Below are 26,393 nucleotides of genomic sequence, written 5' to 3'. Positions count from 1 at the left end.
ATGCAGGACCGTCAGCCCAGAACCCAGAATGCGGCCTGGATAGCCCGGGATGCAGGACCAGTCTAACAGGATAGACGGGTCGCCGCCCGGAGGTTGTGACGAGGGTCTTGGCTGGACCTCGCCGTGATTCCGACGAGATGACAAGAAGAGAATGACCATAAGAAGGCTGGATCTCTCCCTCAACAACGCCATGGGTCGTAGAGGTAGATCGCCCCAACTATTCTCCAACGTATGGTCCCGGCATGAAGATGAAGCACGCACCACTCCTACTACAGCTCGCCGCGGGCACCTCTCTGCTGGCAGCAGCCGAGTCGTTCGACTATATCATTGTCGGGGCCGGAACGTGCGGTCTGGCCGTGGCGAACCGCCTGTCTGAGGACCCATCGGTCACGGTCGCCGTCATCGAGCCGGGGACAGACCAGCGCAACAACGTCAATGTCACAGACCCAGCGCTCTTCAGCGCACCGTTCGGCTCCGCAATTGACTGGCTCTACACAACGATGCCACAGTCTGGTGCGGCAGGGCAAACTCTCCAGCTGCACCAGGGCAAGGCCTGGGGCGGGACCAGCACCATCAACGGTGAGCTCTTCCGCCCTTGTGCAAGAGCATACGCGCTACTGACCAAGTCCTCGCAGGTATGACCTACATCCGCGGCGATGCAGCTGAGTTCGATGCTTGGGAAGAGCTCGGTAGCAAAGGGTGGAACTGGGCTGCTCTGGAGCCGTACTTTCACAAGTCGGAGAAGTACATCCTCCCTACCAAGGAACAAGTGCTCGGCGGCGTGACGTACGAGACAAAGTATCACGGCTTCGATGGCCCTGTGCATGTCAGCTACGTCCAGACATTGCGAAACAATAACGTGACTCCGCTCCTTAGAGAGACTTGGAAAGGATTGTCGATCCCACTCAACCCCGACCCGAACAGCGGGCATATGCATGGTCTCTCCATGGGGCCCCAAACCATTGACCGGGACCTGAATCTGCGATACGACTCGGCGACGGCGTACTTGCATCCGGTAGAGACTCGCCCTAACTTGAAGATCATCAAAGGCACTGTGAAAAGGATCACCTGGGCGTCGACGAAAAACAAGCGAACGAACCGCAAGCAGTGCAAGGCCGTCGCCAATGGGGTTGAATACCTCACCGACGACGGCGTCTCGCACGCTGTCGAGGCAAAGCGCGAGGTTGTCATCTCTGCCGGCACCGTCCGCACACCACTCGTCCTCGAGAGCTCCGGAATCGGCAACCCAGCCCTCCTCAGCTCTCTGGGCATCGACACGGTCGTAGACCTCCCGACGGTAGGCGAGAACTACATAGAGCAGACCAACCACATACTCGCCTTCTTCAGTACAGGTACCCTCGACCTTTCGACGAGCGCATACCATACCTTCCTCACAGCGGCTGACCTCTTCGGCGAGGACCTGGCCGCCGTCGAGCAGCGCACCGGTGATAGCCTGCACGCGTGGGCCCAGGCCGCCGTCGACGCGTCGGGCAAGAACGCCCTCGACATCGCCGCGGTCGAGAGTGTCCTGCAGGTGCAGCACGACCTCATCTTCCGCCGCAATGTGACCATTGGCGAGATAATCCACGGCGCGTTCCCGGAAGACACGCTGGCGACCAACTACTGGTACCTTCTGCCCTTCTCCCGCGGCAGCGTGCACCTAAAGTCCAAGGACAAGATTGACGAGCCGGCCATCGACCCGCGGTTCTTTACGGCAGGCTTCGACATGGAGGCGACCATCGCGACGGGTAAGTTTGGGCAGAAGTTCTTCCTGTCGAAGCCGCTGAGCGATTACAACACCGGGCCGCGGGTGCCGGGCGCCGATATTCTGCCAAACAATGCGACCGACGAGCAGTGGACAGCATATCTCCAGCACAACGGTGAATTTCAGAAGACCCCCCCATGGGTTCACTTGCTGATATTGTGACAGTCGCGCCCAATTCGCACGGCATGGGCACGGCAGCCATGATGGCCCGGGAGCTGGGCGGCGTGGTTGACCACGAGGTCCGCGTGTATGGCACGGCCAACGTACGCGTCGTAGATTCCTCTGTCATCCCGATGCAGATCAGTGGACACATGACCGGGCCGCTCTATGCTCTGGCCGAGAGAGCCTCTGACATCATCAAGAAGACACCGTTCAAGGTGTGAGATCTCGAGGGATTGTTTCAAGTGCTAGAGCGTGCATCGAATAGCTGCTAGGTTGTTGCTTCGGCATGTTCATTCATGTAGAGTAGTCCGGTGCAGATAATTTGCATAGCTGCGAAGTGCACTTTTGTTCGTTGGCGAGGCAAGGGGAGATTCAATGAATGCGAATGTCTGGGCTGGAAGCTCGGCGATTGTCGGAAATATGCGCATACAGAGTCCTTCGTGCCCGTGGATATAGTCACACGAAGCGGAACAAAGGCCGCGGCGGGATCGTCTATTGATGACTCAAAAGCCAAAGAACCAAACGAAAGAAGAAGGTCGATTTCATCCCAACAGGCATCCTCCCCACACTGGGCGTAGCCTGGAGTCGGAAACGGATGGGAGGAGTGCTTTCTGAGCTGTCGAGTTGCGGGGATACAAGGTTATCAGATCAAAAAGATAATCAAGATGCATTAGTGGAATACGACCTGGGTCGAGTTGGTGTACCGTTGCCGGCCCATTCGACACCACCAGATCGTATTCTTCCCTGTCAGGTGGCTGGCATGCGGTTTTAGGCAGTAGTCAAATCCTTCTCCCCCGCCAGGATCGTGGGACTGACCGGCTTCGTCAAATGCGGCCAGGCCATGTCCATCCGTGATCGGGATGAGGTGTGGCTAGTCGGTCTCCGGTATTATCGCCGTCGCTAGTGCTTAGGAGGAAGGTGAGAGAGAATATTATGGTCAGCTCGCAAGCTCGCAAGCTAGTATATATCAGTGGCTTACCGCATGCGGTTCTCAATTAATGATTATATGAACCGGCTCTCATACATCTCGTTGAGTGATTCGGAGGACAATGACAGCTCAGGACGTCGAAAAAGTTGAGCCTGTACAAGGCAACACCACCTCTGAAAATGGTGTTGAAGCCCGGCTCACCAGGAGTAATACCAACGACGGTGACGATGCACAGCCTGCAATCGAGCGGCAGCGTGTAAGTGATCAAACATGCATGGCGATTGAGCATCGGAAGACTTACCACTTTTGATGACAGTCACAGGCTGCATGGGACGGACCCGACGACCCAGAGAATCCGCTTAACTGGCCGTCGTGGCGAAAGATTGTGCTGGCTCTATGCGTGTCCCTCGGCCAGCTCGCCACGCTCATGAGCGCAAGTATTGTCGCGGCTGCCCTACCGCAGATCTCTCGCGACATCGGACTCGCCGCCAACCCGACCCAAATTGCATTCTCCGTCTTCTTCCTCGGCTTGGCGACCGGCCCATTCCCCGTGGCGGCTCTGTCAGAGATGTACGGCCGCAAGCCCGTCTGGCTATTTTGCAACTGTAGCTTTATCTTGTGGAATGCGCTGTGCCCTGTGGGAGACAAGGCAGGCCTGCTCATTGTTGGGAGGTTTATGGTGGGCGTAAGCGCCAGTGTAGGCCTCACGGTATGTGTAACAGCTTCCAAGGTCCCGCGTCTCGAGTGTACTCACACGGAGAACAGCTGACAGGGCCAATCATGGCAGATATGTATCCCGCTTCCGAACGTGGCAAGTCTCTCGCCATTGCCGGCATTCTGACGTATCTCGGCCCTGCCCTCGGCCCCATCGTCGGCGGCATCGTGTCCCAGTACATCCACTGGCACTGGCTGTTTTGGGTGCTCTCTTTCTTCATAGCTGCGGTCACCATACTCGGCTTCTTCGTCATCCGCGAAACGTACGCACCCATACTGCTCTACCATCGGGCTGTCGCCCGCAATCCCTCCCTACACGTCTCTGAGTCGCCCTTGACGAGAAGATTCTGGGTGGATCTGTCCGGCAAGTTGCGCTTCAACCTCCTGCGCCCCATCAAGCTCATGGTCACACGGCCCGTCATTCCCTTCATCGGCCTCATGTACGGCGTCGAGTTCGGAATCTACACCCTCGTGCTCTCCACCTTCGCCGCCCTCTGGATCGAGCGATACCGCCAGTCCGAGACCGTCAGCTCACTGCACTACATCTCCATTGCGGCTGGGATCTGGCTGGCAGCCCAGTTGGGCGGATACCTCATGGACTGGATCTACAAGCGCCTGAGACAAGGCCGGCGCTTGCGCGTGTCCCGGTTGGAGAAGGGCGCCGTAGAGGAGAGACCAGGTGTCCCCGAGTTCCGGGCGCCCTACATGATGATCGGCGGCATCATGATGCCCATCGGCCTGCTCTGGTACGGCTGGGCGGCCGAGCGGCGCGCGACCTGGGTGGCGGTGGATCTGGGTGCGCTGTGGTTCACCTTTGGCGGCACGATGTATGTGCAGGGCGCGCTTGCCTACACGCTCGACGAGTTCGAGGCCGGCGCTGCATCGGCGCAGGCGGGAACGAGGATGCTGTCGCAACTGGCCGGGTTCTGCTTCCCGCTGTTTGCGCCGCAGCTGTACGGCCGGCTTGGGTACGGGTGGGGGAACAGCGTGCTCGCCCTGGTGGCGCTGGCGTGCGCGGTGCCCATGCCGTTTGTCTTGTGGTTTTGGGGAGATCAGTTGCGCGCGAAGGGCAGGGACAGGGTTGCGTTTTGAGGTCTGGGAGGAAGCATCCAAGTGAAGCAACAAATATAGATGCTACGATGGTGATTGTGGAAAGATGATGCCCGGGCACGGTTACTCTGCGCTTTCCTTTTTTTATTTCTATAACATCAAAATGCGGGCAATCGCATCTGGCAACAACCCGGCTCTTTCCCGAGCGCCTATGCAAGTCTGAATTGCCCTTACCCGTCGGATCTCATCTCGATTTGTCATTCCTGGAAGGGAAGTCAAAACTCGAGGCAGCCAGCATCGACTTACAGAACAGAGAAGATCCCTACCCCCCAGATCCGAGGCTCGGCCTGCAGGTGTGATGGGGATGCTGAGTCATCCAAACAACCTGTTAAGAGGTATGCAGCGCCCAGCACGACCTGGTACAGAGTACTTCTGCACTCACTCCGTCTCTCTGCATTCTTAGCGCATTTTGCGTGTTCTTAGGCAGGCTAACCCCCTACAGTAAGCGCTCCGTGACCGGTTACGAGCGCTAAAATGGCCGCTGAGGCGCGCTGGAAGCGGCTGATAAAACACGCCGAACTGTCTCGTCTTGGCACCCTTGTAAGTACATCTGAGCATGTATGCACCTCTAGCATCTAGGTAAATCAGAATGGAAGCTTTTCTCGCTGGTGCCTTGATTAACATGCACACCTGAATTCACTTGAAGGAGGCAGCCCTGGTGGAGAGTGATTTGTTGAATCAGCGCATCAATATCATCAGCCCACAAAAGGATCAACTAGCCTCCAGCTGCAGGGCTGTGCCTGGCGCCCCGGCACGCCCGGAAATCCCGAGTCTCGCACATGGGAAAAAAACTGGCCAGCAAATTTGATGACCAGACTGCTGGACTTCGTAGGTCAAGGTGGATTAGCCACCAAGTTCTGACGCAATGTGCCTCCTGACTTCTTCTCCTCCTTCGTGACACCTTGCTCCATGTCAATCTACCTCGCAGAGTCGTGCCCGTACCTGATCTCGAGCCAGAGCTTCCAAAGCTTCTTCTGGCGATGATGCAGTGTCCAGTGCGTCTTGAATCGCCATCACCACCATGACTGCCCGCTCGCTCCTCCAGCAGAGGCGCCTCGTGGCCCTGGCTGGAGCTTTTACGTTTGCCTTCATCATCGTGACCACCCTCTGCTCTCCGACCGCCCGACTTTACTTGACTGGCAAGCCAAGCGGTTTGAGACCATCGCCAGTAGCCATACAAGACCCAGTTCAAAGCCCATTACTCCCATTACCCCCAGCGGCGCCAGCGGCGCCAGCGGCGTCAGCGGATCAGACGCCCTCGTGGGACCTCCGGATACCGAACGATTACTTCGATAAGAATCCCAGTTCCAAGTTTTGTGCCGAACGGTTCTCTACGAAATACCTTGAAAACCTGCGCAACAATTCAGCCATCTATTGCAGCCCGGAGAAAGCCCAGTCGAGCTTGACCTGCTTTCACAGTCGTACCTCACCCGATGGGCCAGACTCGTTCTGCGTCGCCCGGGGGGTTGCTCTTGACTCCAAGAAGCACCGATTCGGAATACACTGTCCGCTCAGAACCCTGAGCTCGGAGGAAAAGGCCGGGGGCGTGGTACCGTTTGAGAGCATCCGTGGTTATTGGTACGGGACAGGCCCGGCCGAAATCTTTGGAAAATTTATAACATTTCTCAAGAGATCGCCCCCTCTCGTTCCGTCAACAAAGAGAGAAGAAACAAACCAGACCACTGTCGGCGGTAATGTCATTGCCTCACCACCGCGGAATTTCCTGCTGATCAAGCGTGAGGGTGATGGCAATCCGTGGCACTGCTTGCTGGAGATATGGTCGGCCTGGATGACCATGGACGTCCTACGCATCTCGATGGACCCCAGCCGCAACGAGCCCTACTTCGCACACAGCGAAGACGAGGAGGATACGCAGGTAGTCATCCTCGACGACCTGAACGAGGGCCCGTACTACGACATGTGGTCGCTCTTCTCCAAGCACGACGCCGTTCGCCTGGGCGACCTCAGCACGCCCATCCCATCCTCGGCGAATGTCATCATTCCGCTGGCCGGCGGCAGCAACCCGATCTGGCAGAATGACTGGGGCGTCCGCGATTGCACCTCCGCGGCCACGCTGTCGGCCTTCTCGCGCCGTGTCCTGCGCATGCACGGCCTGGACCCGGACAGGGCCCAGCAGCGCGGCCCGCAGGCCAACATCTCCGTTGTCTTTGTCGACCGTAGCCGGTACAGGAAACTGGTGAACCAGACAGCCCTCTTTGAGGCGCTCGAGGCGCGGGTTCCCCACGTCTCCGTCCGCCTCGTCGACTTCGCAGCGCTGAGCTTCCGCGACCAGGTCCGGGAGGCGAGGAACGCTGACGTGCTGGTTGGTGTGCATGGCGCCGGACTCACGCACGCCATGTGGATGCATGACGGTGCGGGGTCCGTCGTGGAGATTCAGCCCTCGGAGCTGAACCACAACGGCTTCCGGAACCTGGCGTTAATGAAGGGGCTGGGTTTCTACCGCGTGCACGCTAACTCTACGGAGTCACCCAAGAAAAAGAAGCCCACGCGAGCAGCATCATTGGTGATTGGGGGCGGTGATGAGGCCGGGCCGGGGGACCACGCGCTGCTGCAACGGCGGGACCGGTGGCATTGGGAAGATGTGATTCTGGAAGAAGAGCGTTTTCTCGAGGTCATGACTGTCGCGATCAAGTCGCTGTATGCAAAGGGGTCCCTGAATTATGACGTCAATTAGCACTTGAAGTGCGTTGAGGCAGAGGTAGGGATGAATGCATCCATGATCTGAACTGAAATTGGAATGCCGCTATCAGCCACTCTCGGTCTTTTGAATGATGGGCGCTACAGGTCACCCTTACTCGCGTGCCAGAAATGTCAATCGTACAGAGAGTGAAACACTCCCTGTCCACATTTCGCTGCCAGGGATGGCCTGTCAGCGGGATGGCGGCGCGTTCCCGGTCACGAATAATGTGATCCAAGACATCGCTCGGGACTTTTAGCCGGATCTGGCAAGCATCTTGCTGCTTATTTTCACCACCCCCAGGCGAGACTAGGCGAAAAGCGATTAAGGGGTGACTTTTGACAAACAGAATAGAGTGTTAGGACACGTTTGGAAACACCCCGGCGCTGCTTGAACTGGAAGGGGAATCTCGAATCCTCACGATTGTCCCTACCAGCGACGAGAGCAGGGAAGCGCTGCCCATTATTGAACATTCGCGACTCCTCATAGATGAACGGCAGACCATAGCACTTGTCAAATTCTGCAGAACAAAGTTAATTTGAGAGACGACGAAGCAGGAACATCCGCCAATGTTGACATGGCGGTGCTCATAAGGGGACGGCGCAGGAACACCTACCTCGCCCTCGCAGTCCTTTTGCTCATCTTCTACTACCTAACATCATCATGGCGGCACACGTCGTCAGAGTCTGCCAGTCTGGCACAGTTCATGAACTACGAGGGCTCTGCCACACGCGTCAAAGCCGTCAATTCCAGCTTCGACTGGAGCAAGGTGTCACACGCCTACCCGCCCGGGGACCAGAAGCCGCTGCCGCGCTCCCCGCCTGGCGCGAGGGATCGGATCCCCCGAGTGCAGCACCGCTTCGGTGGCGAGTCCTCTGCCGTGCGGAAGCTGCGTGAGGCCCGCCGAGATGCCGTGCGCGCCGTCTTCAAGAAGAACTGGGACAGCTACCGCAAGTACGCGTGGAAGGCTGACGCGCTGCTGCCGCTGTCAGGCAAAGGCCGGGACCAGTTCTCTGGCTGGGCGGCGACCCTGGTCGACGCCCTCGACGCTCTGTGGATCATGGGTCTGCGTGACGAGTTCGACGAGGCCGTCGAGGCCGTCGCCGAGATCGACTTTGGCGAGTCGTCGTCGCAGCGGGTCAACATCTTCGAGACCAACATCCGCTACCTGGGTGGCTTGCTTGCGGCGTACGACTTGAGCGGTCGGCAGGTGCTGCTACAGAAGGCACGAGAGCTGGGCGAACTGATCTACGCCGGGTTCAACACCCCTAACCGGATGCCTGTGGACTTTATCGACATGTCGCAGGCCAAGACTGGGGAAGGACTGACTGTGGAGTCGTCGGTGGTGTCGGCGTCGCCAGGGACGCTGTCCATGGAGTTAACCCATCTGTCGCAATTAACGGGCGACAACAAATACTACGCGGCGGCCGCCAAGGTAATGGACGTGTTTTACCACCAGCAGAACAAGACGAAGCTCCCGGGGATGTGGCCCATCTACGTGTCGATGAGCACTCAGGACCTGACGAATGGCATGTCCTTCACGCTTGGCGGCAGTGCCGACTCCCTCTACGAGTACCTGCCTAAGATGTACCAGCTCTTGGGCGGGTTGGAGCCCATGTACGAAGACTTGTCGCGGACTTTTATGGCGACTGCGGATAAGCATCTCTTCTTCCGTCCGATGCTGGAAGACAATGCCGACATCCTCATCTCTGGAAACGTCAATGTCTTTCCAGAGGAGGATCCAGTACTCGACCCTGAGAGCGAGCACCTGGCCTGCTTCATCGGAGGCGCTTTTGCCCTGGCGGGAAAGCTGCTTGGCAGCCCCAACGATGTCCGCACGGGGGCAAAGTTAACTCGAGGCTGTGCCTACGCTTACAGGGCATTCCCTACAGGCATGATGCCTGAGCGGTACAATATGGCGCCATGCAGATCCAGGACCGAATGCCCGTGGGACGAGTCTGTTTGGCAGGAGGAGAAAGGCAAGCGGAAGGAGTGGAAGGAGCATCTGCCCAAGGGCTTCACGACAGCCAAGGACCCTCGCTATATCCTACGGCCCGAGGCCATCGAAAGCGTGTTCGTGCTCTATCGAGTTACGGGGGACACGTGGTATCAAGACACGGCGTGGGGCATGTTCAAGGCTATAGAGGAGGGTACCCGTACCGACATCGCGAATGCAGCTGTTCTCGACGTCACCAGGGCCAGAGAGCATCTTCCGAAAGAAGACTACATGGAGGTAAGTCTCTCGCTAATTATCACCTCATTCCCCTCAGCATGAAAATTCGGGTCTGACGTAGAATTGCAGAGTTTTTGGTTGGCAGAAACTCTGAAGTATTTCTACCTCATATTCTCTCCTCCCGACCTGGTTAGCCTCGACGAATACGTCCTCAACACTGAGGCACATCCGTTCAGGAGGCCCAAGTGGTGATCCGGATGTAGTGTCTAGATTTACTTGCAAGCTCAAGATGGGCAAGGTTTGCCAGTTCCATCCGACTGGTGGGCGTCTTCCATACATGCAACTCAACTATTCATACTGGCATGGCGCAAGTTGGGCATTGGACCTCGTGCTAGCTGCACTTACAATTGAACTTCCGGCTCGGAGTCCGACTGCGGATTCCACTCCATTCCCTTCCTAACGGTGACCGTTGGAGGGGAGTGTGTCGTGGTCGTACCACAGGTTGGGAACAGACCCGGACTCTAAGGCACGCTTATGCTGGAGAAACATGTTTACCAGATCGTGGAAAACATGAGTGAGGCTGTTTATCACGAGAACAGGCGCTTCCACGTACCAAAGTTTCGCAGTCTCTTCGCCTACTTAAGGCGATCGCCTTGCCCGGAGGGACACTGATCTTCTCTTCTGAACCATCTCTCGTACCAGCTTCCTTTTCTTCAGACGTAGACAGCAGTCATCAAGCTATTGTTGCATCTTCCCGCCTCTCGTGTCATCTCATCACCATCATCAGAGTTGACACTCTTTTATCAAACGACCCAGCCGATTTCGATAGCCATGGCTTCCAGGTGGAATCGTTCAAACTGGGAATCGCCCAGCTCCAACAAGCAGAACCTCGCAACCTCTCCCAAGCGTGGTTCAGGTTCCCCTGGCGCCCAGGATGCCGTGCATATCTGGCAACCTGGAGAGATTGCATTTCTCAAGAGCCACCTGGTATTCGACAAGGATGAGCAAAAGTCCCTGATTACCTCGCGGTATCTTGAGATGGGTGCCACCGGCCACCCAGTCGTCGTCCTGCGCATGTCTCCCAACAAAACACATGCTGCTATCACCACGGCCAGCTCCTACCATGCCGATGGTGCGAACGGCAAGCATATCCCGCCTTGGTTGCAGTCCAATCACACAACCAAGCAGGATAAAGACTTCCGCGCGTTCGAGGGCTCAGAGCTGCCGCCCAGCGACGTGAAGCGCCCTGCACTCCAGCTCGAGGACGGCAAATTCATGCCCAAGAAGAACGCCTGCTGGATTTATGTGCGCAACATGTGGGTCGTCCCGGTCACCGTGCTCGGGTCCTTTGACCAGACGCCGGACATCCTTCGCCTCACCGACGACGCGAGGCTCGATCTCCTTGCGCACATGGAGAAGCGGAGTGCCGGCACGTTCGCCAAGGTCATGGAGGGAGTGGACTTGGAGTACATACCGGTCAACACCAGGAACCTCCCGGTGAACGACCCAAGTCCAGATCCCAGACCCAGACGGCAGTATCACGCTGTCCGAGGCAGCCCGGCACCTCTCGGATCGCGAGGACAAGGCTGGCCCCCCGCCACCAACACGGCCCAGCCTGCATCTGCCAGTTCGTCGACAAGTCTCTCATGGCGGCGAAGCCCAGGACAGCCGTCCGCTACCGACAGGCCCCAGCCTGCGCCGGCGGCTCTCGAATGGCGGCGGCCAAGCCAACCGGCCGCCTCCATGGGCGCCCAGCCTGCACCGGTGACTCTCGAATGGCGACGGCCAAACCAACCGGCCGCCTCCATGAGCACCCAGCCTGCACCGGTCAGCAATGACAAGCCTTCTGCCTCCCCGCAATTAACAGCTCCAAGGAGGTGGGCAGATGCGGCCACTGCAGGCTCTGGGGCATCGTCTCGCAGAGATGGCTGGCGGCGAAAGGGCCCAGAGGCCGAGGATCGTTGGAAACGGAGGAGCTGAAGATCCGGGCGCGGGTATCTGGGACGGGGCTGGGGAACTACTCGAGGTTTTGGGCTTTTTGGATTCACATTTCGGATTTGGGCACGGAATGATGCTTGTTTTGGACACGTTGGCAATCGTATCCTCATGTATCAAATGAGACTTCTCACCAGACGATCTATTTTCTGAATGACAATTTCTATCCCAGTTCCAACATCTTGATCTCTCTGTATCCCTCCGATTATGCACGTGATGGTGTTTTGGGCTGCACGCCTTTTGGCAGTAGCACGTGTTCAAGGCCGAGCAGGAATGTTTCTGGGAGTGCGTTTGAGTTAATGAAGTGGCTCATTGCAAGACCTGAGGGTTTGTCAACTACTGTACGGTACAAAAGTCATGGTTGCAAAGAGACTTCGCCTCAGCCAGCCACTGGCATCCGCATTCATGACCCTTGTCCTGGACAACCACAATTCAAGGTGACCCGAAGTAATCAGGGTGGAACACTCTCGACCCTGCAAGTTTGGTAGCCCTCCGAACACGGCACGGAGGGTGGTGTGTTCTCCGGGCAAGGACTGAATGAGTATGCTAATCTGCGGCTTTGTCGACTTTTGCCGCAACGTGAGAACTTTATTGCTCGGTTACATGGCCCTGACGGAGGGCAGTGTGTCGTCAATGCAAGCACTTTACCTCTGCGCGGCCGGCTATTTGGGCCATATAGGAGACAGGCTTATTATGACCCGCTATGGCTCCCGCGGAGTCTCATCTCTGGTGTAATTCCGCTTCTGCGCATCGCTGGGCATGTGAATCATGGCACAGAATGTCTTCAATATGCAGTGAGATGCCAAATTTGGGGATCGTGCTGTCGACATCCTGACTCCTTATCTCCCTAGAAGCTTTCAGCAGACCACTCACCGCGGGCATACACAATGGCAACGCCCGAAACACCAAAGGTCGACCTCGACCACCTCAAAGGAAAGACAATACTGATCACTGGAGGGGCGTCGGGCTTTGGGGCGGCCTTCGCCAGGAAATGGGCAAGCCATGGAGCCAACATCATCATTGGCGACATGAGTGACGCCGCAGGAGAGAGTCTTGTTGCAGAGCTCCGGTCCAGCACAGGGTCTCAGAATCATTGTTACCAGCATTGCGACGTCACGGACTGGCAGAGCCAAGTCGCGCTTTTCAAACTGGCAGTGAAGCAGAGTCCATCTGGGCACATTGATGCCGTGGTTCCCAACGCTGGCATCAGCGGCGATACCAACTCCTCTCCAGGCAACTTTGAAGACCCCCAAGGTCTGGACGGAGATGACCCTGCTCCGCCAAGGCTCAAGATCCTCGATGTCAACTTGACGGGTGTCATGTACACTGTTCACCTCGCCATGTTCTGGCTCGCAAAGAACAATACCGAAAAAGCCCAGGGCAAGAACGAAAATCAGCCCGAGGGCACAAGAGACAGGCACATTCTCCTCATCGGGTCGGTCGCAAGCTTGACACCGCTCGTGGGCGCTGCACAATACACCGCTTCCAAACACGCAGTCACAGGTCTGTTCAGAAGCCTACGCGGCACAGCATTCCATCGAGGAATACGCATCAACTTGCTCTGCCCACACTTTGTCAAGACCGGACTGCTCAGCGACGGCGTAATGCTGATTCTCGCAGGCGGCGGCCTGGGCGAGGTCTCGGACGTGGTGGAGGCGGGCACGCAGTTCATGGCCGATAAGACCGCCTACGGGCGGTCCGTCGTAATTGGCCCAAAGCTCAAGGTGGAGGACGGCGATGACGGCGAGATGAGGCTTGTGGAGATACCCAGTGCGGAGGGCGAGGAGGGCAAGGGCATCTGGGACTGCTTCGCCCACGACTACCAGAGCACCGAGGCATTCTTTTACCGGTACACGCGCCTTCTCATTGCCTTTGCCAAGATGAGGGGATGGGCTGGCTGGGCCAAGGACGTCTTCAATGTAGTATTCCGACGAAAATAGGAACGTCAGTCAATCAATCCATTTGCGAGAGCGGTTCTGCATTTTGCCTCGAAGACAGCTATATGACAGGGCCAGGATGAAGATCAACGTTGCAGTGGGCTGCACTAAATTCCCCGGCTGCACTACCCTGCAATCTGCTGATGGTGTGTGGAGCATCTGTCAAAATTCGCAATATCTAGAAGAGCTTCCAGATCACCGCTGCCTCATCCGCATAGCCGTGTAAGCGAGCTTCTCAGAGATAAGCATTTACGCCATCCCGCGAGGGCTGGGTCTCGGTCCAGACCCTTCGCCAGCCGGCCGGGGGAGCAGGAAGACTCTGCAGCTTCAAATAGGGTCTCGACCTGGGTAGGTGCCGTCCGGGATTATGGGCTCTCGATCCCAAATAAGCAACAAGCTTGTTATCTCAGCCTCCTGCATCCGTGACTGAAAGGTTTGTATCCTGGGCCAGGCCAGGCCCAGTGTCATGTATCTGCAACACAGTGTAGTGGCAACAGCGTTTGGCGGCTGATATCGTGCAATATTTGCCGACATAATACGGCGAATTATTCCCTATCAGAAATCCAGGCACCCCTTCCGAAAGCCAACGTTGGTCCCTTCCAAAAAAAAAAAAAAATACAGTAGAGCCCATCGACGGTCCAGTGTTGTCTTGAGGTCTGGTTGTTAGTTCTTTCTTCTCTTTTTCTTCCTATACCCCTTTCACTCCCCCTTTCCGTTTTGTGGGCAGCTGCGAAGGACGAGAGACGCTCCGCCTAATCTAAGGTAGAAATCCATCTTTGATACCCAGGCGTCACTCCTCCAGACACCTATTCCAAAGTAATTTACCCATTCTGGGCCGCCAAGACGGACCTACGTAGCCCTTCGGCATCTGCACACGGCAGCAAACACGCGATGCTCGGCATAAGTGCGGATTGACAACGGCTAGCTAGTATGCATTCGAAGCGAGCAGACTGTGTCGATCCGGTTCCGCTTTGCGTGGTAAAGACGCCCACTTTACCCCAGGATCTTGGCACCAGGGGAACAGACCAATCAGTGCAGGCTGGCTTCATCTGGCTAATGCGAGGCCAATTAGGATGAGATGGACCCTGGATCTGATCATCGAATGGATGGAATGCTCCGTGCAAGCCCGCCGGGGGACACGTTATCGTCAGGTCGGCGCTGCGGGCAATAAAAGTGGCTAACTGGCCCCAGCTGGACTCGGTCGCCCAGCAAGATGCGGAAGTCGTGAGCGGCGGTCCTCTTCTCGAAAAAGTTCCAAGACTGATATATCAGCCCTTGGTCCTCTTCCTTGCACTGGACTCTTGGCTGAGCACGCAATCACACACAAGTTGCTAGCTGTGCGGCCGAGTCTACCATGGCGCCATCCGTCCTGCCTCCCGAGGAGTCGACGCCCGAGCCAACCACACCGGTGACCGAGACTGGCAGCGATGGCTCCAACTTTGAGATAGTGAGCCCGTGCTCACCGTCCGAGACGCTCTCTGCCAACGGACAGCCCGGCACTCTTGACGCTGCCGCTGCCAACGGAACGTCTGGTCAGCATGCCAACGACCAACAGATACCCGCATCCAATGGCCACAGCAACGGGACCAATGGCTCACACGACACGGCCCAGGCTAGCTCACAGACAGCAGAGACCCCCGAGGCCCCTCAGAAGAAGTCAAAGTACTCCCCTGTCGCCATTGTGGGAATGGCATGTCGCTTGCCTGGCAACGTCTCTGACCCGGAACAATTCTACGAACTCATCTGCCGAGTACGGAGCGGCTGGTGCTCGATGCCAGAGGAGAGATTCAGCAAGGACGGCTACCACCACCCTAACCCGGACAAGCTAGGTTGCTACAACCCAGCTGGTGGCTGCTTCCTGACCGAGGATGTTTCGCTCTTCGACGCCCCTTTCTTCAACATCACAGAGCGAGAAGCCATTTCGATGGACCCACAGCACCGCCTGATTCTCGAATGCACATACGAAGCCCTCGAGAATGCCGGTATCCCCAGACATGAGCTGGTTGGCAAGAACGTGGCTGTCTATGCCGGAGGGTCTTTCACCGACTACGAGTTGAACAACCTGCGTGATCTAGACACCGCCCCCATGTATCAATCCACAGGAAATGCCCCGTCTCTGCTAGCCAACCGCATATCTTACTACTTCGACTTCCGAGGTCCCAGCCACACTGTCGAGACGGCTTGCTCGTCAAGCTTGACCGCTCTTCATATTGCCATGCAGAGCATCCAGAGCGGCGACTCCTCCGTGGTTGTGCTAGCCTCAAGTCATCTCAACCTTCTCCCAGACCACTTTGTCTCTATGTCATCACAAGGTCTACTGTCAGGAGATGGTCGGTCTTACGCTTTCGACTCCCGTGCCAACGGCTTCGGGCGTGGTGAAGGTGCTGGTGTCGTCATCCTCAAGCCCCTCGACCAAGCACTAAAGGACAATGACAACATCAGAGCCGTGATCGTCGGAAGCGGCGTTAACCAGGACGGACGTACCAACGGCATCACTATGCCAAACGGAGATGCCCAGCTGGAGTTGATGAGAAAGGTCTACGAGGATGCCGGGATTGATCCCCAGGAATGCGGATATGTGGAGGCCCACGGCACTGGCACAAAGGTCGGTGACCCGATAGAGATGAAGGCTCTGCATCGCATGTTCTCAGAAGGGAGAAGCCCGAGCAAGCCGCTCTATGTCGGCTCTGTCAAGACGAATGTCGGTCACCTGGAGGGTGCCAGCGGCATTGTGTCAATCATCAAGTCCGTCATGATGCTCGAGCGTGGATATGTCCTGCCAAATTACGGCTTCCAAAAGGGAAACCCAGAAATTCCATTCGACGAATGGGGCATCAAAGTCCCTGCGACCGTCATTCGATGGCCACGACAGAAGAAGTATATCAGTATCAACAGCTTCGGCTTCGGAGGCGGTAACGCACACGCCGTCCTGGCAGCAGCGCCGAAGAAGCCTGTTGTGCCAGTGAAATGGATGCACGACTACGTGGAGCCGAGCCGTCTCTTCGTTGTGTCCGCCAACAGCAAGGAGGCTCTAGCGGAACAAATGAGGAACATGACCATCTATCTTGAAAGGCACCCTGTTGCTTTCCAATGGAACCTGCTAGCCAATCTCGCCTACACTCTTGGCCAGAGAAGGTCATTCCTGCCCTACAAAATGGCTATTGCAACAAGCGACGGAGCATACTTGACAGAGGCCTTGGCTAAGCCTCCAACCAACCCCGTCAGGTCAACCCGGGAACCCAACATTGGTTTTGTATTCACCGGACAGGGGGCGCAATGGCACGCCATGGGACGAGAGTTGATTCAGGGATACCCCGTCTTCAAGGCATCCCTTGAGAAATTTGATGCTGTCCTTAAACGGGTGGGTGCACCCTTCAGCATGATGGAGGAGTTGGCACGAGATGCCAAAGAGTCCCGTCTCTCGGACGCAGATCTCAGCCAACCTGGATGCACGGCCATCCAAATCGCCCTGGTCGACCTATTAGCTTCTTGGGGCATCCACCCTAAGGCAGTCGTTGGCCATTCCAGCGGCGAGATTGGTGCTGCATACGCTTCTGGCACGCTGTCGCTAGAGGACTGTGCATCAATCGCATACCTCCGCGGCCAGGCGGTCTTGAGGCTGAAGGCAGACCACCCCAACCTCGACGGTGGCATGCTTGCAGTTGGCGCGGGCCCCGAAGATGTCTGGCCTCTTATCAAGACGATCAACAAGGGCCGAGTTACGATCGCGTGCATGAACAGCCCTGGAAGTATTACGGCTTCTGGCGACTCTGAAGCCATTGCCGAGCTGCAGGCCAAGGTTGAAGAGAAGCAGCTTTTCAACAGGAGGGTAAGAGTGGACACGGCTTACCACTCCCATCACATGGAGCTTGTGGCAGGCTGGTATGGCGAGTCTGTTGGCAAGATCAAGGCGGCGCCCCAAGGAGACGTTTCTTTCTTCTCTTCTCTCAAGGGCCGGCTCGTGGACTGCTCAGAGCTTACAACGTCCTACTGGGTGGAGAATCTTGCTCGCCCTGTGCAGTTCTCGCAGGCCCTGACAGAGATGTGCACCTCCCCCGTCGGCACTGACAAGGTGGACCTGCTTGTAGAGATTGGCCCTCACTCTGCTATGGAAGGTCCAGTGAAGCAGATCCTCAAGGCAATCGACACCAAGGCAAAGAAGCCCACTTACTTCCCATCGCTGGTCCGAAACAAGAACGCGGTCGACACGACGCTTGCACTGGCAGGGTCGCTCTTTAGCCACGGAACGCTTCTTGACTTCAAGGCCATCAACTTCCCAGTCCCCCCACCCAAGGCATGCGAAGCATTGAAGGACCTGCCGAAGTACGCCTGGGATCACGGCAAGCGCTACTGGTGGGAGACGCGCATCAGCAAAGCACATCTCCACCGGCAATTCGTACGCAACGATGTCGTTGGCGCACTCGCTGACTACTCCAACGAGCTCGAGCCGACATGGAGAAATATCATTCGTACCGACGAGCTTCCTTGGGTGCGAGGCCATATGATGCAAGACATGATCATTTACCCCATGGCCGGATACCTGTCCATGGCCATCGAGGCATCAGCGCAGAGGGCGCACCTCGCAGGACAGACATTCGATCAATTCGTATTCAGGGATGTCATCATCAGCCGCCCGCTGGTGGTCCAAGAAGGCAGCGATACCGAGACTAATATCACCATCCGGCCATTTGCGGAGGGCAATCGACAGTCGTCCAAGACATGGGACGAGTTCCGCATCACTTCCTGGAACAAGGACAGGGGCTGGGTCGAGCACTGCCATGGCATGATTAGGGTCAGCTCGAGTACCGATACAAATTCAGTGCATCAGACCTCGCCGCTGGAGAAGGCATCCCTTAAAGAAAGAAGAGCTCGCATTCAGGCGACCTGCAATCGCACTGTCGATCACAAGCAGATCTACACTGATCTCGCAGGCGTTACTGCCAAGTACAATGCGCAGTTCCAGGGCATGGAAAATTGCGAAGGCAGTGACACAACCTGCGTTGCGGACATCATCGTGCCAGACACTCGCCGTGGAATGCCAAAGGACTTTGAACCATCACTCATCATCCACCCTGCCTTCCTGGACCAGTTCACACATGCCGCCTGGGTCATTCTCGGTGCTGGTCGCGATAAGCTGCCCGCGCTCTACATGCCTCGCTTCTTCAAGTCGCTGACGGTTTCCAAGAATGTGTGCAACAAGCCCGGTGATCGTCTGCGGGTACATGGCGAGGGCAACCCGAACTTCGTTAACCCAGCCTCCACAAAGATTACGATGTTTGCGACATCCATGGATGGCAATGAGGAGTTCATCCATATGGAGGGCCTTGTGGTCGATCCTCTCATGGAGGCGCAGGTCTCCACTGATCTCGCCTCTCGGGAGTTGTGCTATCGTGTGACTTGGCAGCCAATACCAACTGAGAGTTCCGACGGAGAGAGCAACGGCGAGGCGGTCATTGAAAACAACATCGCCGAGCCAATCTCCATCGTTTGCACAGATGCACAGAAACAGACCATTGCCACGCAGCTCAAGGAGCAGCTTCGCAATGTGTGCACTGCAGATGTGGACGTTGCCTCGATTAACGATCGTCTTGCCGGAAAGATCTGCGTTGTGCTGTTAGAGTTGGATGAGCTCCTCACCTCAAAGCTTCGTGAGGAGTCTTTCAAACAGCTGCAGACCCTTATCCAATCTGTAAAAGGTATCCTGTGGGTCGTTTCAGGCTCATATGCAGACGCTACGAACCCGCAAGCTGGCATGATCCTCGGTCTAGCTCGTACAGTTCGATCGGAGGCTGGTCTCAAGTTTGCTACTCTGGATCTTTCTCAACCCGCGCTCTCCTCTGCCAGCACCGTGGCCGACAGTGTCCTCAAAGTCGCCCAAAGCGTCTTCGGCAAGGATGCGTCCCCCGATGTGGATATGGAGTATCAGGAACGTGATGGGGAGCTCAGCGTGTGTCGCATTCTGCCAGATGAGGAGATGGATGCCTTCGTCGAGCAGCAGACGGGTGCTTCGACAGCTCCATTCTTGCAGCCTTTCCACCAGGCGGGACGGCCTCTCAAACTCAAGGTCGGAACAAATGGTGCGCTCGACACTCTTCACTTTGTTGACGACACATCTGCGTCCTCGCAGCTCCGCCCTGACGAGATCTCCATCGAGGTCAAGGTCACTAGCATGAACTTCAAGGACGTCATGGTGGCCATGGGAGAGGTGCCTAGCCCGTACCTGGGAGTCGAGTGTGCCGGTGTGGTCAATGCCGTGGGTGCAGATGTCAGAGACTTCAAGGTTGGCGACAGGGTGTGCGCAAGCTCCGAAGGCGCATATTCTACCTACACGAGGTGCAAAGCCACCAGCGCCGCCAGGGTGCCCGACGATATGTCGCTCGAATCCGCAGCAACTATTCCTGTAGTATTTGCTACTGCGTACTACAGTCTCTTTGACGTCGCCCACCTGCAGAAGGGCGAGACGGTACTCATCCACGCCGCTGCTGGAGGTGTGGGCCAAGCAGCCATCATGCTCTGCCAGATGGTGGGCGCTAATATCTACACGACTGTCGGAAGCGAGGCAAAGAAGACCTTCTTGATGGAGACCTATAACATCCCTGAGGATCACATCTTCTATTCCCGAGACACCACATTCGCCAAGGCCGTTCAACAAGCCACCAACGGCCGCGGCGTCGACGTTGTGCTCAATTCGCTGGCCGGCGACTCTCTCAGGGCCACTTGGGAGTGCATCGCTCACTTCGGCCGCTTTGTCGAGATCGGCAAGCGGGATATCCTCAGCAACACCGGCTTGGGTATGGCCATGTTTGAGCAGAATGCCACTTTTGCCTCTGTGGATCTGACCGTCGTTGCTGCTGAACGCCCTCAGGTGATGAGGCGTGTGCTGGACGACGTGTTCAAGACGCTTAGCTTCGGTCTCATTCGTCCAATCTCTCCCATCACATCCTTCCCTATCTCGGAGGTTGAGACGGCATTCCGCACTATGCAAGCTGGCAAGGTTCATGGCAAGGTCTTGTTGACCGCGGGACCAAATGACTTGGTCAAGGTAAGTATTCTGAGAAGGACATCGATCCTAGAATGAAAATGGCTGACAAGTTACGTAGGCAACCTTTTCTGAGAAGACATTCTCTAACATTCTCCGCGCTGATGGGACATACCTTATCATCGGCGGAACTGGTGGTATCGGACGGAGCATCACCCGATGGATATTCAACAAGGGTGCCAAGAACATCGTTCTGGTCTCTCGATCCGCCAGCCCATCAGCTAAGGTGAAGGAGCTTATCGAAGAGGGCAAGACGCAAGGAATCAACGTTTGCATCCATGCCTGCGATGTTTCGGATCAGGGACGGGTTCAGGCCATGGTGGCAGAGCTCGGCAAGAGTCTACCTCCGATCCGTGGAATGATCCACAGCGCCATGGTTCTAGATGTAAGAAGAAGCAGCCTCAAACATCGCAAATTACTTGCCACTAACGCAGTTATAGGATGTTCTGTTCGAGAAAATGACCTTTGATCAATGGGACCGTGTCGTCCAGTCCAAGGTCGCCGGCTGCTGGAACCTGCACAACGCCTTGAGCGGTGAGGAGATCGACTTCTTCATCACGTTGAGCTCGGTGGCTGGCATCATCGGCAACCGTGGCCAGGCAGCCTATGCGGCCGCGAACACGTTCCTGGACTCGTTGACTCAGCACCGCCGCAGGCTGGGTCTGCCAGCCACGACCCTTGACCTGGCTGCGGTCAGCGACACCGGCTACCTCGCCGAGAATGCAGAGCGCCAAAAGCAGGTCCTCGACCAGATTGGCGGCGAGCACATCAACGAGAAGGAGATCCTGGCCTTGATCGCCGCTTCCATCACCGGTAAAGCAGAGGAGACCTGCGGGTCTCAGATCGTCACCGGTCTGAAGCTGCCCGCATCCTTCTCGAATGTCTTCTGGGCCCCCGACGGCAAATTCGAGTCCTTGCGTGCAAAGGCTTCCCAGGGAGCCGAAGGCGATATGAGCGCTGCTCAGTCCATCTCCCCCGGCGTGGCACTGAAGCGGGCAAAGACCTACGAGGAGGCTCGTCAGGTCGTGATAGAAGCCCTGCTAGACAAGACCGCCAGTGTGCTCATGCTGCCGCGTGAGGAGCTCGATCCCTCCAAAGACACGGTCTTTTACGGCCTGGACTCTTTGGTCTCGATCGAGATCAGGAACTGGATCACTCGCGAATTCGGTGCGGCGTTGCAGATTCTTGACCTGCTGAGTAGCGGCTCATTCGTGGCTCTGGCGGATGTTGTGTTGCGGAAGACTGAACTGGTCTCGTTTGACAAATGATTTGACAAGTTCAAACGATTTACTCTGAAGTTTCTTGTATTTCCTTGTGATTCTTTTTATTTTGAGTGTTTTTTTTTTTTGGCACAGCTTTGGCTTTGTAAGACTTTTGGGTTCAATTTCCATTCTCACTGTTATTTTGCCCTTTGATTCGACTTTCCAGTTCTGAATTATAAACATACAGCTTTCCAATACGAAACGCTTCTGATATATCTGTACGAGTCTAACAGCCTTGTGATCTCCATTGTGTACGCGTAAGGTTTGGATGACAAAGCTCCTGAAGATGAATCAACTCATGGGACCCCAGTGCTTCCTCATTTCCCTACTTCCCACGATATTCATCAACACAATATACCCCTTGACACTAAAACTGCAGTGAACGGCTAGGGAAATAACCTCTCCCTCCTCATAGCTAAGCCAGCTACCAAGAAAACAGCACCCGCCACGATCACAAGGACAAAATCTTGCCTGATAGCGTCTGTAATGGCAAGAGTCGCTCGCTCTCTGAGCTCCCCAGTCAAACCTCGAAAGACATCGCTCCGCCCCCCCGCGACCGCCTGCCGGATCTGGTCCTGTGTGTAGCCTGCTGGCCCCAACACGGCGCCCAAGTTCTTCACAGAAGTCGTCTGGAAGACCTGTCCGCCGATGACAAGCGCTATCGTGCCCGCGCTGAGTTGAGCAAAGTTCTGCAGCGTGATCGCGTGCACGGCATCTCGAGCGTGGGCCTTCAGCGTAGCTATCGGAAAGCCGATATTTATGGCGGGCCCCGCCCCGACACCGGCGAGGACGTTGATGCCGTAGATAGCGCCTGGCTGTGTCGACGGGTCGAGGTAGACGTAGTACAGCGCGCCGGCGATGGTCAACAGAACCCCGGACACGATGTAGATTCCGATGTAGTACTTGATCCTCGGCAGCAGATATCCGGTCAAGAGGTTGGAGGTAATGAGGACGATGATGAACGGGAGGAGCCTGACTGCTGCTTCGATGGCGGTGTCATCGCGGACGAATTGGAAGTAGATGGGGATGTAGTAGATTGGCAGCTGGACTCCCGTCATTGCGGCGGCTGTTGTGATGTAGAGCAGGACCTGGGTCCGTGACTTCAAGAGATGGACGGGAAATGAGCGCGTGGTGGGTGTGGTAAGGATGGAAAAGGTCTGCTGTACTCCATATGCGATGAGTAGCATCCCAAACACCACAATCGTAGCAATTGTTCGTCCATCATGCCATGGCCAGATGCTTCCAGCTGACAGGAAACCAAGAGAGTAACAGACCCAAAAGCCCATGCTCAGGATAAATCCCAGATAGTCAAAGCTCGCCAGGCGGGCTTTTACCGAGAGTCCGAGGGATGAACGAATGTTTGGAAAGAGGAAGAGATATATCGGGGCGGTGACGGCAGCGATGACTAGGTTGATGTAGAAAGCCCACCTCCATGTCGCGTTGCTGTCTGAGAACAGACCGCCTACAATGGGTCCAAGGATGCAGCCAATACCCCAGGAGAAACCAACGAAAGTGACATATACGCCTCTGTTCTTGGGAGGGGTCAATGCCGTCAGGTAGTTCAGGCTTCCGAGGTAAATGCCAGTGCCGCCAACGCCAGCAATGACACGGCCGACGATGAGGGCGTTCATGCTCGGAGCGCCTCCACACAGCGCTGATCCAGCTTCGAACAAGACTACGCCGCCGATGTAAAGCCACTTCTGGTTGAAGGAGTTGTATAGCGCGCCATACGGGAGGATAGAGGCTGTGGAACCGAGAAGGAATCCGGCACCAAGCCATGCAATCTGTGAGACGTCGTGGAAGGTGTCGATGACGGCGGCCTGAACCTCACCTGCGATGGTGGTGTCGAGGCCGTACATGGTGCAGGACGAGTAAACGGCAAAGCAAACGAGCCACCATCGCCAACCACTCGGGCGCTCGATTCGGCCGGTGTCATTCTCTCCACTGCCTTCCGGATCTTCTGGCGCTCGAAACTCGGCCAGCGAGCTTCTCGGCCGTGAGCCGTCTTCGATAAGAATCTCTGTCAGGCGTCGAGCAAGGTCGTTATCGGAACGTAATTCGCCGTCAGTTTGGAGATGCTTTTTGTTGGCCTCTATATCGGTGTGCTCTCCCTCTTGATTGTTTGTTTCTCTCTTCTCTATCGATATAGAGTCACCACTCGACGCACTGGGAGTCTCCATGGTTGGTGGTGCTGAGCGAAAAGGATTATTTTCAGCCGACGGTTGTTCGATAGCTTTTCTTTTGCTCTTCGAATTATTTTAATGATTAATGTGAAGTTCTGGGTTGTTTCAGATATTTTACTCCCAGTTTCCTCTGTTGCATGCGGTGTCATCTCGCCTTCTTATCTATCGCCAGTCCATCTTACATGACAGGGAGGCACTTCAAATACAGGAAATGGAGATTGCCTGTTTGGGAAGTTGCTCGGGATCCACTATGATCATGTAAGTGCTTCTTCCATCGGATACGATAGCGCGGTCTAAATGCTGGCTGACAAATTGGCTTTGAACTGTACATGGCGTGCTTTGCTTAGCGATCGTGCTAAGCGGTCTCACGCTCAGGAATTGCCGTTCGATACTTCGATGAGCCTCTATGTTGGAAATTAAGGTTCATTCCGTGGAAGAGCTAATTTATTATTAGACATCGACAGCTTCAGGAAAGCGTCCAGTCGCCAGCCATCAGTAAATGTAACTAAACAGTCCCGAGAGGAGAGGAGTACCACACTCTTCATGAACAGTGATGTGATAAGCAGACTGATTTGGGTTCGATAGCCTTTCATCAGGGGCAAGGGGAGCTCTACAATTCTGTAATTAATTACTATCGAGGACTAGAGGAGAAATTGTTGAAACTTTGAAGTCTTGCCTTCCTGGTTTTCTCACTGTCTTTGATTCTCCAACGTCCTCCACAAAGCCATACCGTGGTCCTCAAAATTTGTTTCGGGCCAAATGAAGTCCTTCAAGATCTCTCGCAGTTCAGGCCAGGAATTGTACAAGCCCTCGAATCGATGGCGATTCTGGCATAGCAAGTAACAGTACTCTGATCCCATCTCTTCAGTTGGAGCAAATATCCCACTGACAAACAAAACCCACAGCAGCAGTTCAGGATGCTGATCCCAGACAGGGCTTCGGTGTACTTTCCGGGCTGCTTCTAGCAATGTCACTGTTATGTGAGACTAGAGCGCGAAGCCTCATTAGCAGAGAGATCACCATCCGAAACGCTGAAGATCCAAGTTTACCGGGACGATTGTGCTTTGCCAAATCCGGCAACAAATCATGCAGGTAGTCAGATACACAGCTCTGTACAAAGCCTCCAGGAATGGCGTAGGCGTTGGCAAGTATGAAAGTCGGGACAGAACCGATGCGAGCTGGTTATCGAAATGAAGGAGGCTGACGACATCTGGACTGTCGGATCTGGAGGAGCCTCGAATTCGCTGTAACGAGTGTATGTCTTCAAGCAATGGCTGAATTTCCTCCGGTAGTAGTCTCGAAACCCTGACAAACCCCGCCGGCATGGAAGACCTGATAAACTCATCCCGCTTCCAGCATAGCTCAGAGAAGGTTGTATGGCAGAAGAACCTCTTCGACCCAGTCAATATGGAACAATTCAGATCCTGCCTGTTGCAAAGTGTCAGAACGTCTTTGTGGCTCAAGGAGAGCAGGTCTCACCAGAATATGGCACGCTTGATACCATCTGTCAATGGAATTTCTGAACCCTTTCGAAATTCTAGTATCTCCTTGAGCCCTTCCATATGCATTTCCACCTGAGACGTCTTCCCCATCCGGGCCTAAGTCGCATTAGCATCACACGCAGAGTAAATTAGAAGCAGAACTAACCTCGACTCCCACTAGTAGTAAGATTGCTCCGAGAGTAGACTCTGTGATATCTCCATCCATCGATTGTATTCGTTCACGTATCGAAGTGATGGTGCGACCCTTGTAATCCATAACCTCCTCATCGGTGCTGGTAGACTTGGCAGCGAAGGTGAAAGCGAGCATCGCCGAGTTGAGAAGAGCAGGGTCCTCCGTCAAGCCGCCCCTAAACACGGACTTGAATGTTTGGAAGTCGATGGAGCTACCGATTGTGAAAACCGGTTCGGCCGCCTGTCGCGCAGCATCTGCTCCTTCATATCAGCCATTCTGTGCTGCGAGGGTCCAAGAGGAAGCTCCTGGCATACAACAACTCAACAACTCATCCAACCTGCTGACTTCAGTGCCAAAGTTCTCGACGTCTTCAAGGTCCATAGCGAACAGAGATGGGACGATCGACCGCAATGGTATACCGCGCATTCCATCGGCCAGGGAAGCTTGCCTGGCCGGGTCAATACTTGGCGCCACAGACACAACATAATTGGTCCTAGTATTCCTCTGGAAGGATCTTTTGCACTGGAAACCTCGCTTCGCTGCATGTGAGCGAACGTGTCGAGTGCTCTCTCGAGTCTTCTGCTGCCCTGGTTTGCGCACCTCCACAAAAGTGAATGCGTTGTCTGTCTCGTCAGTATCCATTTGTAATCAGAAATGGAAAGGAAGAGGATAGAGTTGGTCTAGCAAGCAGATATGTGGGCAAACCTGGGATTGCGTTATGACCCCGAAAGATGCATGCTGGTGAGACACGGT

General features: G+C 55.6%; 7 protein-coding genes across 7 annotated transcripts; 5 read left to right on the top strand and 2 right to left on the bottom strand.

Annotated features, from left to right (window-relative positions):
• Positions 1–242: 242 nt before the first annotated feature.
• E0L32_003788 (uncharacterized protein) lies at positions 243–4,661 on the top strand (the record flags this gene model as incomplete). The annotated part of the gene is made up of 6 exons (XM_031138126.1): positions 243–579; positions 636–1,880; positions 1,931–2,142; positions 2,989–3,111; positions 3,178–3,564; positions 3,621–4,661. The coding sequence occupies 6 exons, from the start codon at positions 243–245 to the stop codon at positions 4,659–4,661; spliced, it is 3,345 nt and encodes a 1,114-aa protein (XP_030998205.1).
• A 1,039-nt stretch (positions 4,662–5,700) lies between these two features.
• Positions 5,701–9,802, top strand: E0L32_003787 (uncharacterized protein; the record flags this gene model as incomplete). The annotated part of the gene is made up of 3 exons (XM_031138125.1): positions 5,701–7,365; positions 7,904–9,610; positions 9,680–9,802. 3 exons carry the CDS (start codon positions 5,701–5,703, stop codon positions 9,800–9,802), a joined length of 3,495 nt encoding a protein of 1,164 aa, XP_030998204.1.
• A 579-nt stretch (positions 9,803–10,381) lies between these two features.
• On the top strand, positions 10,382–11,530 carry E0L32_003786 (uncharacterized protein; the record flags this gene model as incomplete). Its single annotated transcript, XM_031138124.1, has 1 exon — positions 10,382–11,530. The coding sequence occupies one exon, from the start codon at positions 10,382–10,384 to the stop codon at positions 11,528–11,530; it is 1,149 nt and encodes a 382-aa protein (XP_030998203.1).
• Positions 11,531–12,432: 902 nt separating this feature from the next.
• On the top strand, positions 12,433–13,485 carry E0L32_003785 (uncharacterized protein; the record flags this gene model as incomplete). The annotated part of the gene is made up of 1 exon (XM_031138123.1): positions 12,433–13,485. The coding sequence occupies one exon, from the start codon at positions 12,433–12,435 to the stop codon at positions 13,483–13,485; it is 1,053 nt and encodes a 350-aa protein (XP_030998202.1).
• Positions 13,486–14,836: 1,351 nt separating this feature from the next.
• On the top strand, positions 14,837–21,789 carry E0L32_003784 (uncharacterized protein; the record flags this gene model as incomplete). Its single annotated transcript, XM_031138122.1, has 3 exons — positions 14,837–20,524; positions 20,583–20,906; positions 20,962–21,789. The coding sequence occupies 3 exons, from the start codon at positions 14,837–14,839 to the stop codon at positions 21,787–21,789; spliced, it is 6,840 nt and encodes a 2,279-aa protein (XP_030998201.1).
• Positions 21,790–22,169: 380 nt separating this feature from the next.
• E0L32_003783 (uncharacterized protein) lies at positions 22,170–23,963 on the bottom strand (the record flags this gene model as incomplete). The annotated part of the gene is made up of 1 exon (XM_031138121.1): positions 22,170–23,963. The coding sequence occupies one exon, from the start codon at positions 23,961–23,963 to the stop codon at positions 22,170–22,172; it is 1,794 nt and encodes a 597-aa protein (XP_030998200.1).
• Positions 23,964–25,441: 1,478 nt separating this feature from the next.
• E0L32_003782 (uncharacterized protein) lies at positions 25,442–26,282 on the bottom strand (the record flags this gene model as incomplete). Its single annotated transcript, XM_031138120.1, has 3 exons — positions 25,442–25,564; positions 25,614–25,894; positions 25,955–26,282. 3 exons carry the CDS (start codon positions 26,280–26,282, stop codon positions 25,442–25,444), a joined length of 732 nt encoding a protein of 243 aa, XP_030998199.1.
• Positions 26,283–26,393: the final 111 nt, after the last annotated feature.

Source organism: Thyridium curvatum (genome assembly GCF_004353045.1).
Source record: "Thyridium curvatum strain D216 chromosome Unknown NODE_17_length_530222_cov_84.051745, whole genome shotgun sequence".
Lineage (NCBI taxonomy): Eukaryota > Fungi > Ascomycota > Sordariomycetes > Thyridiales > Thyridiaceae > Thyridium > Thyridium curvatum.
Note: the sequence above shows the minus strand (reverse complement) of the source record. Positions and strands in the feature narration are given on the sequence as shown.